Source organism: Marmota monax, unplaced genomic scaffold, assembly GCF_021218885.2.
Source record: "Marmota monax isolate L192 unplaced genomic scaffold, Marmota_monax_Labrador192_F-V1.1 WCK01_AAM20220418_F8-fsc00326, whole genome shotgun sequence".
NCBI classification, from domain to species: domain Eukaryota; kingdom Metazoa; phylum Chordata; class Mammalia; order Rodentia; family Sciuridae; genus Marmota; species Marmota monax.
Window position 1 is genome coordinate 809,259 of NW_026693533.1, and position 17,308 is coordinate 826,566.

At 33.1% G+C, this 17,308-nt stretch overlaps 1 protein-coding gene across 8 annotated transcripts in view; it reads right to left on the minus strand.

The window, feature by feature from the left end:
- Kcnt2 (potassium sodium-activated channel subfamily T member 2) overlaps window positions 1–17,308 on the minus strand; it is a 387,627-nt gene that overhangs the window by 179,849 nt on the left and 190,470 nt on the right. For all 8 annotated transcript variants that reach the window (XM_058583690.1, XM_058583689.1, XM_058583687.1 and 5 more), the window contains 4 exons: window positions 16,625–16,805; window positions 15,299–15,463; window positions 13,459–13,595; window positions 10,705–10,768 (listed from right to left, as the gene is read on the minus strand). In XM_058583690.1, the coding sequence (XP_058439673.1) occupies window positions 10,705–10,768; window positions 13,459–13,595; window positions 15,299–15,463; window positions 16,625–16,805 (547 nt within the window). The remainder of the gene's footprint in view (window positions 1–10,704; window positions 10,769–13,458; window positions 13,596–15,298; window positions 15,464–16,624; window positions 16,806–17,308) is intronic.

Consider the following 17,308-nt stretch of genomic DNA (forward strand, 5'->3'; position numbering starts at 1 on the left):
CAATAACATAAGCATTACTATTAACATTGTTTCAAGGTAATCTAAACTTTTTTGTCATTCAACATAAAACTCATCCTCTACCAATTAACCAATTGTAAAACCACTTCCATATTTTTAGATATTTTTCACACAGCAGTATATACCCTGATTCTAGTACTAAAATGTGTCCTGATTTGCTATGGCTACTATAATAAAGTATCACACATGAGAAGAATTAAATAATGGAAATTTATCATCTGGTCATTGTGAAGACTAGAAGGCTGAAATCATGATGTTAGTGGAGTTGGATCCCTCTGAGGACTGTTCCATTCCCCCCTCCTTAGCTTGAAGATGCTCCTCTTCATGTTCCCATGGCATTCTCTTGGGATTTGTCTTCAAATTTACCTCCTTACAAAGACAACATTCATATGGGATTGAGGCCTAACATAACAGCCCAATGTGATCTTGTCTCTGTAAACACCCTATCAAATAAATTCATATTCTGAGTTATCAGGAAAAAGACTTCAACATATGGGCTTGAGAGGCAAAGGACACTATTCAACCTCATCAGAATTAAACTCTAGGCATTGGTCATATTGTTCAGGTATAGCAACTCAAGTGAAAAGTCTCCCCAGGAAAGTACCCTGGATATGATTAATATTTAAAATATATTGAAAAAGGAAGAGATTTTTTAAAGGAAGTGAAATGAAATGGCCTAAGAGTTAAAAATGAATTCTACAAAGAATAAATGGACCAAAGCACATGAGGAAGGGAATATCATGAAGGATAAAAAAAGAAATAAAAAAAGACTTGATAACTTAACAAAATGGAGCAAATAAGAAGGTAATAAAAAATGACCACTAAAAAAATGATCTCCACTAGGTCACATTTGATGCAGGTGCCTAAGGAGTTCATAGGTTGGAATGGTGCGTGCTACTTTTTTCAAGAAGATAGGCATAAAGGGAAGAAAGAATAGGTAGTACTTCCAGGAAAAAAAGGGAACTGAAGTAATAGGTACAATAATTATACTCCAGTGGGACGGGTACACAATGTTTGATGAGTCCTTTATCTTAATAATTAATGAGATTCATGATTGTTTTAAGCTAATGTTTCAAATAGTTTAATTAATAATTCAATGTAAAATATCTGCCTTTCCCAGCACTTTCTAACTCTTCCCCAGTTCTCTAAAACTTATCATTATGTAATAGTCTATATACTTATTTAATTCAGATTTTGGTTCTCACTTCTACAAATAGACAAATTCCATGAAAACAGTAAACTTTACTGTCAAGTTCAGAACTGTATATTCAGCTGGTATGTTAGCATTTGGGCCATAGAATACTCAATCAATATTTTTTGAAGAAATGATGGGATGAATATTTTAAAATGGGGAAAGTGTTGTATTGGGGTACTATTTTTTCCTGTTTAAAAGATTATGATTGAGTAATCTTTTAACATACCACATGCAACATGCAACAAATTATGTCAACTCACCTCATGAAAATTTGAAGCTGAATCACTAAGGCATGTAAACATTATGTGACAGTGTAAACAATAAATGAAGGCATGACAGAGATGTGTCAAATAGCAGATCTATAACTAGTTACCCATCTACCCCTAAAATGTAATGAAAGGTAACAGACACATGCAATGTACACCTGATATTGAAAATTAAAAAGGATGGTGAAGGAACAGAAGAAAGGAGGACTGAAAAGCAACCTCATGTATTTAGTCACACAGCTCTAAATATTTGTTGGTTTCAACATTTAGAATCAATTAATAGATAATATGGGAAAAATAATTTATCCACTTTTTTCAACATTCTAAATGTTGAAATATAATTTATTCTAAATGTTGAAGAATAATTTATCCACTTTTTTCAACATTCTAAAAATTAACCATTTGTTGGTTTCAACATTTAGAATTATCAATAGATAATATAGGAAGAATAATTTATCCACTTTTTCCATTTAAAGAAAAAATTTAAATGGTATCTAAAAATGTCAAAATGTATGTAAAAAAGACCAAAATTGGGAAATAGAACACTGGCAGTGAAAATTGAAGGAAAGAAGTGGGAAACAAATGCCATTTTTCTTATAAGACATACATACAAATGTATTATTAATAATTTAGGGGAAACAAAGTCAACATATTCTTTTAAGGGATAGACTGGGGATAAGAAGGAGTAGAACAAAAGCAGATGCCTAGAATCCTAACTATAAGTTATTCTGATTATAATTTCTAAACAGTGGCATGACATTTATTTGCAAATGTAAGTGGAATGCCATTTGAACAGGAAGCTCTTATCTCTATGGGGAGTAATTTATTGTAAAGTAAGGGGTTTTGGAGCTGGACTGAACTGGGCAGAATCCAGTTTTTGCCTCTCTGGGGAATCTAATTAACACCTCTGAGCTTTAGTTCTCTCATCTATGAAACAATTGTATGAAATGTCTTAATGGGCACAAAATGCCTGACCATATGAAAGCTACCCAATAAATGTCAAAACTGTTTCATTCCTTTTTCCATTTTTTATTAAATAGACTTGAAAATTTGTTCTAAATTATGCATACTAATGGTAAGAATGTTGACTAAAACTCCAACCCTATAAAAGCATGTAAGATTTGTAGAAAAATAGTATTAAGTTTCAAATATTTAAGTGTTATGTGAAGGAGATGTATACATTTTCTTTAAAAAGTATATATCATGTACTTCATTGTTTTAATAACATTAATCCAGAATAATCAGAAATCATTTTGACATGAGTGAAACTATACTCAATGAGGTTTTTTTTTTTTTTTAAATAATTTTGGTCATTCAATATAAAGAGAAAAAAATGACTAAGGTAGTTGCTCTGGAACTCCCAAATTCCCGATTACCTACTGATTTTCCTATGAACAATGCAAAAATTTTATATAGACATAGTTTTCTCATGAAATGTAGTCCATTCCAAAGGCCAGTCCTTTGTAATCCCCATTAATTTTCATTTAGTTGTTATTCAGAACTCCCCCTTCCTCTAATCAGGAAAATGTGCACAATCAATTCTACAGTTCCAAGGAGTGCTCTTCCTGGTTAAACCATTTTATTAAAGTAACAAAAGAATTCAGTCATTTAATTTTTCACACTAAGAAATAACAACAGAAAGTGTCCTTTTCCAAAATAATATACCATTGACATATTTAAAATGTCATACTATGCCAAAGAGAATAATATTAAAAAATCAGAATGATTTATAACCACATTTAGGAAAAGTCCTTTACAATTTTACCTAATATTAAGCCAGGTGTGGTGGCACATGCCTGTAATCCCAGCGAATTAGGAGGCTGAGGGGGAAGGATTGCCAAATTCCAGGTCAGCCCAGCAATTTTTGGAGACCCTAAGCATCAGTGAGACCCTGTCTCAAAATAAAAATACTAATAACAATAGAAAGGTCTTGAGATGTGGCTGAGTGGTCAAATACCCCAGATTCAATACCCAGACCAATATAATAATAATAATAAATCCTAATATCAAAAATTGAACTATACAGATTTTTAAAATGCATTTTCTTGCATATTACAGATTATACTAATTCACACACTGGAAGCGTGTGAAAATTATGGTGACACTGATTTGATCACAATAAAAGTAAAAAGTTCATTTCCTAAATTAAAAATATAAGATTTACTGCATATGAAATGACTAAGTTGTGACAAGACTGGATAGTCACAAAGGACAAAATTTTTTCATCTACTTTTTTCCCAAACAGAATAATTTAAATAATAAGAAAAGAAAAATATTTTGTACTAAGCCCTTGGAAAAAACAAACAAACAAACAAAAAAACTGTTCTAGATATTTTCTAAACTGCGGAAAAGATGTGTTTGTTTATTTTTGAGGAGTCAAAAAGTAGTGATTCTACTGCTCCTGAATAGATTTAAGCCAAATGCTGGAGAAGGAGGAAGAGGGTTGTGAATTTTGGAGTTGTTTAACCAACCTCAATGTAGGAAAAATATAGTATTGCTTACATCAGCAATTAGTCAACTCTTTCCTAAGAAATAAAATGTAACATTTTCATTACCAAGCAATATGGTGTTCTCTACGTTAACATTGTTTGCTATTTAACATAATGCATAATTTGCCTAGATTTTATTATTTCTATGTAAGTCAAATATTTTGGATTCCTGTGCCCACCACCTACATGTAAAAATGATTTTAAAAAGAGATGACTAAAGCCAATTGTTGCATACAGATGTGAGAAATCTAGGAAGAGTCAGTCATTCTTTTTATAACAAGTCCCTGAAAATTTGTCTTTCAAAGGGCAGAAGACACTTCCTTGAAATCCTTAAACCAAGTGTAAAACATCTGAGAGACTCTCCAGTTGGCCAAAGAGATTAAGATGTAGATTCAGAGCCTCATGTGGATATGATTCTTCCTTATCTTACTATCAAAACTTAAAACTCCATTCATTTCTAGGACCTAGTGATACTCTCTTCATAGACCTTATTCAAGATGCCCCAGCAGTGACATTAACTTCTCTGTTGGATTTCTAAGAATTGAGTTGCTCTCCCAAAATCTACTAACCCCTGGCTATTTTTCTGAACCTTCCACAGCTATATGACACTACCACTTTCACTGAACTGTTGTTAGAAACTACCAAGCTGTTGAATTATACCTGTTTTCTTAGATTTCCCTTGGTATGTCTTGTATCTTCTCCTAAATCACATGTGTGAATAAGACAGCATAATTTCATCAGGTTTGGGGATGAAAATGGAATTTTAAAACATATAAGTATACAAAATATATATAATTCAATTGCAAATATGCCCATTCTTTTATTGTCCTCCAAAGGGTTGCAAAAAGGCAAATTTACTAATTTAAAAAAATACAATAGCAAATCCCTCTTGCTGTCATATCACAAGAATATGCCATATTTCCACTCCACAGAGGTAGTCACTTTAAATCCCTAATTCTAATTATTCTCTTATTGCCTCCATATCTAAATATGACTCTTACTATTTCATGATTTTTTTCAATTGTAAATATCTACTTGCTTTGAGTCAGAGAAGAACATATTTTCTTGTACCCACCCTCACCCCATCCTCAATCATAATTTCCGACCTCCTTTGAATGGAGTTCAAAAATAATTCTGATAAGATCAATACTCAGCATTCCATTATATGATTGTTATTTATAATAAAGCATAGCGGGCACTATTTTTTCCAAATATTGAGTTATTAGTCTTTCTCTAGATGCAATTCTCTACTTTGGCATTTCTTTAATTCTCTAATTATTCATTATAGTTGTAAATATGGATCAGCCTATTCAGGCTGTCATAACAAAACACCACAGGCAGAATGGCTTATACAACAAAAATTAATTTTTTCACAGTTTTCCAGCTTGAAGTCCAAGAGCAAGGTAATGACAAGGCAGGGCAGGTTTCCTCTGAGGCCTCTGGCCTTGGCTTACAGATCCCTGCCTCCTTACTGCTTCTTCATAGGCCTGCACACCAGTGTCTCTCTGTGTATCCATATTTCCTTTTGCTATAAGGATATAAGTCACTGGATTAGGACCAGTCCTACTGGCCTCATTTTAACTTCATTACATATTTAAAAGTCCTGTATCCAAATACAGTCCAATCCTGAAGTTCTTAAAGTTAGGGCTTCAACATGTAAATTTTAAGGGGGCAAAATTCATTGAGAAACATTTGGCCAGAAATGGAAATCTCTTCTCAACATAGGCAACTACACCAGGTAACACGAATTTCATGGGTTTTTTTATTAATTAAAAAAATAACAGTGTAATGCATTACAATTCTTATTACACATATGTACCACAATTTTTCATATCTCTGTTTGCATATAAAGTATTTTGAAACCCAATTCGTGTCTTCATACATGTACTTTGGATAATGATGTCTATCACATTTCACCATCCTTGCTAATTCCCTGCCCACTCCCTTTCCCTCCCACCACTCTTTCCTATATAGAATTCATCTATTCCTCCCATGCTCCCCCTCTCCACCATATCGAAGTTTCTGGGATACTAAGAAAGCAATACTAAGAGGAAAATTTATTGCATGGAGTTCATTCCTTAAAAAAAGAAAAAGTCAACAAATAAAGGACCTCACACTACATCTCAAAGCCCTAGAAAAAGAAGAACAAATCAGCAGCAAAAGCAGTAGACGGCAAGAAATAATTAAAATAGAGCTGAAATCAATGAAATCGGAACAAAAGAAACAAATGAGGGCTGGGGATGTGGCTCAAGTGGTAGTGCGCTCGCCTGGCATGCATGCGGCCCAGGTTCGATCCTCAGCACCACATACAAAGAAACAAATGAAAAAAATGGCAAAAAAAAGTTGGTTTTTTGAAAAAAATAAATAAAAATCGACAGACCCTTAGCTACGCTAACGAAGAGAAGGAGAGAAAAAACTCTAATTACCAGCATATGTGATAAAAAAAGTAATATCACAACAGATACTACAGAAATACAGAGGATAATTAGAAATTATTTTGAAGTCTTATACTCCAATAAAATAGAAGACACTGAAGCCATGGACAAATTTCTTAAGTCATACAAACAATTTGCCCAGATTGAATCAGGAAGATATACTCAATTTAAACAGACCAATATCAAGTGATGAAATAGAAGATGCCATCAGAAGCCTACCCACCAAGAAAAGCCCAGGTCCAGATGGCTACCCAGTCTAGTTCCACAAAACCTTTAAAGAAGAACTAATACCAGTACTCTTCAATTTATTTCAGGAAATAGAAAAAGAGGCAGCACTTCCAAACTCATTCTATGAGGCCAATATCACCCTGATCCCCAAACCAGGCAAAGATACATCAAAGAAAGAAAACCTCAGACCAACATCTCTAATGAACATAGATGCAAAAATTCTCAATAAAATTCTGCAAATCGAATACAAAAACATATAAAAAAGATTGTGCACCAAGTGGGATTCATCCCAGGGATGCAAGGTTGGTTCAACATAAGGAAATCAATAAATGTAATTCATCATATAAATAGACTTAAAGATAAGAATCATATGATCATCTCAATAGATGCAGAAAAAGCATTTGACAAAATACGGCACCCCTTTATGTTCAAAACACTGGAAAAACTAGGGATAACAGGAACATGTCTCAACATCGTAAAGGCTATCTACGAATTTCATGTTTTTCTCAGAGGAATTCCTCCATTCTCTATTGTGGTCAGGGCCTGCTGCTCAGTTTGCTGGTTTACAATCTTGTGTCAACACACCCATAGAAATTTCTACTATCCTTCCTCTGGGGGCTAACCTGAGTCATCTTCTTCTTTGCTCACATCTTGATTTTAGTAAAAAAAAAAAACATTTTGTAGCAAATTCCCATGAGTTGTACATCTCCTGTAATCTTTAATATTTACAATACCTTTCTTTCAAACGTTTTACTTGACTAAAATTTTGCCAAGATATAGAATACTAAGTTGAAAATTATTTTTCTTCTGAATATTGACAGCATTTTCCTTTTGCCTCCTGGCTTCTAGTATTACCATCAAGAAGTCTGAAGACACACATATTCTCCATCCTGAACTTTAAATGTTTTTTTTCTTTTTTTCTTATTATCTGTGCTCTCATTTTAGTTCTACCTTTAATGGTTTTTCTCTTATCTCATTCTCTCTAATCCACTTAGGTTTTTCCTATTAATTGTCCTATAACAAGTGGATTTTTTGAATTTGACAATTTGATTTTGGAGAATTTGATTGGATTATATTTTCGATAATGTTGTTCACTATTATTTCTAGGTTCCCTTTCTTTAATTCTGACTATGTATATATTGTTTTTTCTGCTTAATCTTCTAATTTTCTCACATTTTGACCCTTTTTTCTGTTATTAAGTATTATTATTCATTTTACTATTTTGCAATCTTCCAAGGCCCTGAGGTTTAACTTCTAGGCCTTTTATTGAATTTTCTATTTGTTACTCTATATTAGGCTGGCTCCCCAAATGTTTCTTTCTTTTGTTTTGACTAGTTTTGGTTTACAGCATATACTATTCTTGTTTTATGTACGTACCAGATTCTTATATTACTATGAAGATATGTATTATGTGACATCTTCCAAATATATATTTTAAAAGTGATATCTTTGCCCAGAATTATTTGGTGCTGTTCACACTTCCTCTGATTTCTCTTTACTGCAAGCTTTTTGTTTGTTTATTCATTCATTTATTCTTTCTTTTTCTAGTTAGGAATTCTCTCAAGTGTCTGGTAATTCCTATTGTCTGAATGTATGTGGGAAAGAAGCTCTAGAAAGCTGCTCAAACTCAAGTGAATGCAGGGGTATTTTCATGAGGGTTTTACTCTAAGGTGATCATCTGTGATTCTACTCTGCAGAACTCTAGACATTATTTATGTTTTATATGTATACACAGAATTTTCACTGGACCATGTCCTCAGATAAACCTGTCACTGTTGTTCATGGAGATAGGAACCTGGCTGCAAGGATTCTGTAAGACATGGAAGGAGGAAGAAGCATGTGATATTCAGTAAGGCAACTGGCTCCTAATTTCCCTAATTTTAGCACATGCTGAGTGTCTCTGAAAGGAGAGTATCCTTAGAGCAAATTCTCTAAACAGTAAACTTCTTTTCCCAGGGCTAAGAAAGTAAACAGCAATAGATATATGGAAAAATTAAGGGAATCTGCTTTTCTCAGAGACTTTTAATTGTTATTGGTACATTTAGTCCTACTTATAACCTTACTTTCAGAGGCATCTGGTGCCTCTATCTCCTGAGACTTGAGGTTCCGTTGCAGAACGCAGCCTGCTTCTGATTTGTTTCCTCTTTCAACCTAAATTTCAACTTCCTTCTGGCTCAGCCAGTTGCCATTCTTCCACCTGCTTGCTAGTTTCCAAAAATTCTCGTGGGTTCTCTAACAGAGAACCAAACCGTCTGTTCTTATGGGTATCAATCATTTTATTCACTCCCTATCAACTTAGTAGAGTGTCAGGAGGAAATAGAATGCAATTGTTTAACTGAAAGCTCCCAAATCCACATTGTAAAGGGAACTCTAGAAGATACCATGTATTTATTTCCTAATGCTTAGACCTCCCTTGTGACCCAAAGGCATTAAAGATACTGAAAGACTGAATGTATTGTATACCTAAGTTACACCCGAAGGGAAAAAAATTACATAAGTCAAATAATTATAGAAACGCAAGATTATGTTCAGTTCAAACTCATTTTTTTCAGTGCATATGTTTGGAGTACCTACTATGCCAAACCAATTAAGAAACTACTGAAGTATTGCTTGAGTAAATTGAAGAGGATCTGGTCTGAATATCCTAGTAAATGAGGAAAAGGAGGAGAGTAATGATTTTTTTTAAATACATATTTTAAATAAACTATTTTGCAAGTTTTCCAATTATTTGTTTGGTCTCTGCCCAACTACTAGTTTTCTGGGGCTGCTATAACAAAGCATCAAAAACTGGATGGCTTAAACAACAAAAATTTAGAAGTCTGAAATCAAGGCATTGGCAGAGTTGGTTTCTTCTGAAAGCTGTCAGGGAACGATCTGTTCCAGGCCTCTCTCTTAAGCTCATAGCTTGCTGCTTTCATGTCAGTTTGGAACTGTTGTATATACATGTCTGTCTCAATTTTTTTTTCTATTTTGATATGACATCAGTCTTTGCAGATTAAGGCTTGCCCTAATGGCTTCATTAAAACTGGATTGCCTCTGAACATATTTAGTACCAACGTTCACATCTGAGATACTAAGAGTTAGGACTTCAACATAAGAGATTTGTGGGAAAACCATTCAAATCACAGCAGCTGTCTTCAAATGAAGGTTGAGAAAATTGGTTAGGAATTATGAGTAAGAACTTTAGGAAAATTAAAGGAAGGCCACCTTAGAGCCTGCCACATTCACGATTTAGAGTCCTAAATTAGTGCAACAGAGTATGCCTAATCGATGCTCCAGAAATCGTCAAAATATGTGCTTGAAGACCTCGGCTTATTTTGCCTTTCTCCCAGTCACTCCAGAGGTAATTCAGCACTCTCATTTGTCCATGAACCACAAATACAGCTAGAGATGGGATTATTGGTTTAAAAAATATAATTGGTACCAGTACTCAGTCAACATGAATAGTGCACTTTTAAAAAATAATAAAATTATAACACTTTTTTAAAATAATAGAAGTAAAACTTTAATACCTTATTGTATTTCATTATAAGTTTATAGAACTTTGACCTAAAAAATACACCACAGAGACCCTATAAATCAAATATTACCAAACCGAATTTTATCAAACTCACCTGGGGGTCTTTTAAAAATATAGAGATTTCTGATTCCCACCAGTGATACTCTGAATAAAATTTTCATGAATGTATATTTTTTTAGAAACCCTACAACTGATTCTAATGCAGACTGCCTGATCCATCTGCTTTGTTTTAGTGTTGAGGAAATTGAGGCCACTTTAACAAAATTACATATTGTAGGATATATTTAACAACAACAAAAAAAGGTCTAGTTCTGTTTTTATTTCCATCAACAGAAAACTCAGAGGATTAGTATGAACTACTTGATTATAACTTTTTATTGATACAACAATGCAACTTTTCTTATATTAAGGCAAAGATAGCTAAGCAATCATTGCTTCTCTTTAGTAAAATTTAAGGTCAATATTTATTATTGGAAGATTTATAAAAATCAAACAAAAATCTAATATGAAAAGCACAACTTATGAAAGTAGAAAGTAGATATTAGAAACTTACAGATGATGTCCTATCTACTTCACAACGGCTGCTCAGAATAAAACAGGCCTCGGCATCATCCATCCTAAATACAGACAAAAAAGCAAAATAATTACACACTGAAATATTACTTGGAGAATAGAATTTCAACGCTTGGTCCATATAGTACATGTAGACTATGTGCATCCTTAAGCTTAAGCAAAAGTTGAATTTCTAGCAAATCATGACTATATTTGGCTGAATAAAAAAAAAAAATTGTTGGATTATCTATATAACTCAGTAGTTTATGACACAAGTACAGATATTCAAACTTTATTTTCTTTTATGATTATATATTTTTATAAAGATTTTGCATAAATTAAGGGATGGTATTGAACCTTATTTCATGACCAATTATATTTCAACTGCAATGTCAGTTAAACTAAGAGGGTGGGAACAGAGCTCATCTGCATTTATAAATCAAACTCCAGTGTTTATTTCTATTTCCCTGAGATAATGCATTGTTGTGTTCCAAACCTCTTCCCCTCATGCTAGGGCTTTATATTTCTTAAATTTAGTGATGCAGCAATATGCTCGAGTGCTTGATACATAATGTTTTAAAGCATAAGATGTATATTTTCAAAATTAGGGATGATTTATCTTTCTGGTACACTATGATAAAATAAACCTTTTCCCCAAAAAAAAAAAAAATTTTTTTTTGATGGACAGCAAAGATAAAAAAGTTCATGAAATTAATTCAAACCAAACAGTTCTGAATAAATGTTGAGCCATGATTACTAAGGTAACATTTTCTAAACATCATTTTCAACAAAGCAATTCAAAACTCATGCAACTGACCTTTGAAACTTGTTTGGAGAATCCTATTCCTTGCTCCTTGCAGGGGGAATTGTGTTGAAGAACGTGTTAGTTAACATTACATCCCACATCTTTTATATGAAATTAGGAATAGAAATGAACACAAAAATGGAAACTGTCACCCTATGTCTTTGTCAACCCATCCTTTTTTGAGTATTATCAGCTGGCTCCCTCTCATCCCTTCATCCCCTTTCTTTTGGGGGGATTCCAATGAAGGACTGTTTCCTGTAAGTGTGATTGCTTTTTCTGAGAAACCATTTTCAAATTTTTAATCAGACATTGATTATGTTAATCCTAAACAGTATCTAGCTTAGATCTAAACAGTTCAGATTACTTTCTGAGACCAAAAAAAAAAAATCTTTCATTTATCACACAAATTAATAACGAACATTCTACAGACATTATGTATGCTTATTGGGTGCAGAACTTAAATCATACAATAAATTAAGCATTCTGTTTATCTACACAAATGAATATGAACATACAGATTATATTACTGTCTAAGCAACAATTCCTCTAGAGCACCCAAATAATGATGAACAGAACCCATGGCAAACACCTAAATTCAGGGATTGCTTGATGTGCTTGGAACATCTGTGATTCAAAAAACTCTCTTACATAAAACAACACATTTCATCCACCATAGTACTAATAAACTCTCAGAAACACTTATTTACCAGTTTTACTTTTCATTATATCCTGGTAGTTTCTAGTGTGACCTCATGCTTTAGAAAGTGAGTCATTAAAACAAACCTCAGTTTAACTTTGCCATTTATGAATCAAAAGTAATGTCAGAGTACTTAATTGCTAGGTATGTAGTCACCACTTGAATGATTAAGCAACAAAAAAGAGCTTTTTACTTTTCCTCTACTCTTTTTATTATCAGACCATGCGCTTGCTCACGCTCTCTCTCTCTCTTTCTTTCTCTACACACACACACACACACACACACACACACGCCTTGCAGGGGGCAAAAAAAAAGCTTATGCTCTAATATTCATGAGACTTTTAAATCTTAAGTAGCACACAGGTCAACTCAGGATGAACATGAAGACATGTTTAAAACATTTCAAGCATCAGGAAACATCTAGCAAAACTAAGGCTTTCTTTTCACTTCTGAAACTAAGGACCTAGTATTGATGAAGCCCTAATTTCCAGAGGCCCATGTTCTGCCCACTCTTGCTTCACTCTGCTCATGTGGCAGAACCTCCAGGCCCTAGATTATATCACCTAAAGCTAAATTGGCTGGGACATGTACAACAGGAAGAGGACAGTTCAGAAAGACCTCTAACCCTCTAGATTCCTTCAGCCTCCAGGGATTCTTCTGTCCCTGATCCCAGAAAACACAAGTGCTTTCTGCCTAATATATTTTCGTAAACTCTTTAAAATTTAAAACTTGACTCATTACTTTTTTGTTTGTTTTGTTTTGGTGCTAGGGATTGAACCCAGGGCCTTCTGCATGCAAGGCAAGAACTCTTCCAACTGAGCTATATCCCTAGCCCTTGACTCATTACTTTGATATCTCAAATAATGCTTAGTCCAAGATTTCTATTTTCAGAATCAAAACAATATACAGGGACTCTGAGACTACTGTAACAGTGAGTCAGGATACATTCGCCCACCTCTGACAGCCTGGAGAATTATACCATGCCACACTTCTCATTGCAACTTGTGGACACAGTCTGCTGAACATCTTTCCCTAAGGTAAGGCTGGGAAAGAGGAGCAAATAAACCAATTTTATATTTTTAACATTTTAATTGGACTCAATAGAAATTAGCAGAACTAAGGCTAATTTCTATTTTCAAACATCCTTAACACATTTTGTAACATTGAAAATTGCTGAGATTTGGAAGATAAAAAGGATATTAAAGTACTCAAAACCACAAGCTGCAAGATGGAAAACAGATAAGGATACCTACTTTGCTCTCAGCAGATCCTGATCTTTAAGAGCGGAACCCTGAAGGTAGATAACTCTTTGAGACCACATTGGAATCTGTAATACCCTTCGAACTTGCACATCCATTTCAGTAGGACACAAAATCACCACATAATAATCCTATTCAAAACAAATTGGGAAATGGGGAAAAAAACAAGAATGCTTTATGTTGTCTTACCTAGGTAATTAAAATATTTGAATATTTTGAAATACAATAAAATTGAAATGATCTCCTGCTTATAGAGGTTTATATATAAACTTTAGCATAAATTAAATAAATTACATTTAATAACATTATACTATAATAAACAAAACTGAGACAAACAGAATTTCATAAATCATTCCTCTTTAACTATTACAATCATATTAGTACCACAAATGGAAGTGATTATACACCACATACTCCAAACCCTCTTTTAGCCTATGAAGTGTTAGTTGTAACTATAGAACGATCCCAACATACATATTTTGAATGGCACATAGAAGTGTTTAAGAACCAATTTCTCCTTCAAGTTATTACTTTTTAAAACAAAACTGTGATAATTATTATCATTTGGTAATATTTTTATGGACAATAATTTACAATAATTTTTTGATGAATGAGTAATTCATAAAAACATTGAAAATACTGACAAAGTAAGTGAAAGAGCTTGGGTTAAAAAAAATTTCAAAATATATGGTCCGTTGGAGAAAATACTAAATTATTCAAAGTGATAATATGGTTTAAAACAAAAGGATCTGTATGACTTGAAATTCTTTGGTGAACATTCACTATTTTATTGCTCTAAAATATGCCTGGTGGAAGTTTTGGAGTTTTAAGAATTCTCTATATTGATACTAGATAAAACTCATGATTATAGGATCAAAATGTTCCACAAAAGAGATTTTCCTTATTAGTTATAATAGCAAACTAGATATTATAATAAGAAAAATTTTAAATCCAAAATACGAATGAAAATTTCTCTAAACCACCATTTAATTGATGAAAACAGAAGATTTTTATATGATATAGTTATCAGTTTTAAAGTAAGTTTTTTAAATGTAAAAATATAGTATTTAAAAGCTCTAAAAATATTCACAAATCTATGCTTTTCCTTTTAATAAAGGAAGAATGAACAAACATACTCAGCAATGTCTCCATCACCAGAACTATTTAACCCCATGACAATGATATATTGAGGAAGGACCAACAAATCTACATTGACCATGTATCCTGAAAAGTAGAAATATCCAAGGATTTCATCTGCCTAGGCAAATTAAGAAACTCTTCTGAATTCGTGTTCTCGATTCATCTAGTTACTGTACAGTTTTGGGTCATTTATTGCTACTATAAATAGTACCTAGTTATACTCCAGGAAACAAACCAACAAAAATAAATAAATGAATAAAGAGGAACTTCCAGACTTCCACATTTCCAGCAGCAAAACTTCATGAAATTCTGTAGCATTCAAGTGAACAGATGATATTGAAATGGTTCCTTCATTGTTTTATTATACTTTATGTTTAAAATTCACTGTTTCATAAAAATGTCATTTATGTTTTATCCAAGGGAGAAAAAGCAACCATTTAATTCAAAGAAAATCTTGCTTTCTGAATTAACATAATTCCATCTGTCTTTTAATGTAGATACAGAAAGAATCTGAAAATGCTGTTTATTCCTCCAGCATTTTTTCTATGTTCTTGGCTATATTTGTAGTTCTTCATTTGCTCTCTATACCTTTGGTTGTATAAATTAAAAACCTCCAAATGCAGGCTGCACTGTCAGTTAACTGAATTTGATAATATATTAATAGGTATGATCCAGTATCATGCATTAAATGTACCTGTAGTCTTGGATGAGCATAGAATTCATTTAAAAAATCCATAAGTAAATCAATCTTCAGTGAGCTGACGCACAGAACAACATGCTTTTCAGTCTGAGCTCTATGTCGACTATAATTGCCACCTGACTTTTGTCTCTCCATCCACAAATAGGCCAGCTGTTCGAACTGTAATATATTTTCGAAATGTGAATGAGTAACATCATACATGAAAATACAAAAGAAAATCAATCTAGTATATGCATCATTTATTAGGTACAGTCAATTTCTTAGGTGAAGTCATTGAGATTCTAAGTACTCTCTTCAACAACAGATTTGTCATATGATTTCTTCAGAGATTATAAGTGTCTGCCACGAGTTTCAGGTATCTAAGGAAATAAATTACCACAATTGTGTTACTATATCACATCAGGCCACTAAAAGGCTTATGCCTCTATTTATATACAGAATAATGTGATAAGTTATGCCATATGCTGAGCGAAATTGTCAGCATCCCTCCACATTCTCCTGTCAAGTTCTACCCACATGTCATGCAATGGGAAATTCCCTTATCAAGACACAAAAGCCACACCACACCCTCATCAGTATCTGGAGGAAGTGGAGCGAGCAAGGGAAGAATATAAGGAAACAAGACATAGAAGGTAATTTTTGTGGCTGCAAAGGAAGTATTTAGATACACTCATTGCCAAAGTTGTGTAATGAACATGCAAGTTTAATTTACACTTCATCATATCTCTGTTCTGACATGCTCACTTAGGAGCACCCAGGGGTCATTACAAGAAAGAGTTGGCAATTACTTCTATTTATCTTAAGTCACATTTTATATCCCTATCCTTTTGCAACCTACTATTCAGGTCCCAAAATGCTGTATACTAGTTGTAATACCATGTTCAAATTTTGGTTTAGTTGAACATAAATAATCAACTTCTAATCCATTGAAGTTTACAGCTTTTAGGTTTATTTTCAAGAGTTGAGAGAAATTGACCCTTCACAAATTTGTTTCTTTAGTCTATCATCCAATAATAGAATCATAGTGTCCCATAATTAATGTGATTTAACACTGTCTATATAAAGAAAAGCAACTCAAAAAATTAAAACAAGATGTGAGCTATCAATTGTGTCTGAAGGAAGAAAACACCTCACTGTTTCTAATAAAGAAAAAAATGGAATTTCTGAAATAATTTACATAATTGATTAGATATAATGAGAGAATGTGGCGGTATATTACTGCTAGATGAATAAGGCACCCAGTAGTTTTATTAAAATATGGAATATTCAATTTTACAAGACTTTGAACACTTCTATAAAATTTAGCAAGATTATATTTACCTGTATGGGTAAAACCACAAGAGCAACACAGATCATAGCAACAACAAAAAGCTTGGAAGACCACGTTTCAGGAGTGACGTCCCCGAAGCCCACAGTAGAAAACGTCACAATGCAGAAATAAAGGGAATCAAAGAGATTCAGCTTCTTTCCTATTCGTTCCAAATGTTGGATTCCACAAATGCTAAAGAAGCAAAAATGCATTAAAATTAAAACTCTGCAAATTGAACATATTATTTCTCACAATTATTATTTTGAAAGTCAAAGCACATTTAATAAAACCATTCAACAGCTGATCTCTTACATTTCACAATATTTTCCCCAGAGAAATATAATATTGAAGTATTTTATATACTAACCAGATATAGTCTTATTTTGAGTAACAGCCAAAAATGTTAGCCAAAATATCATAAAGTATATTTGAATAATGATTCAATGAATGGAGTTAATTTCTTTGGATAACACACAAAGATACTGAAGGCATGTTAAGGAAACAAAGGACAAGAATTTGTTAAATCTAATTTCTGTAAAAATATCAAAAGTCATTTTACTGTATAATTATCCAATGCTATAGTTTGTTGTCCCTGACAAAACACATGATCAAATTTATTTATCATTGTAATTATGCATTAAGAAGTGGGACATGTCCACTCTCGGTATGGATTAATGCCTGTGGGAGTAGGCTTT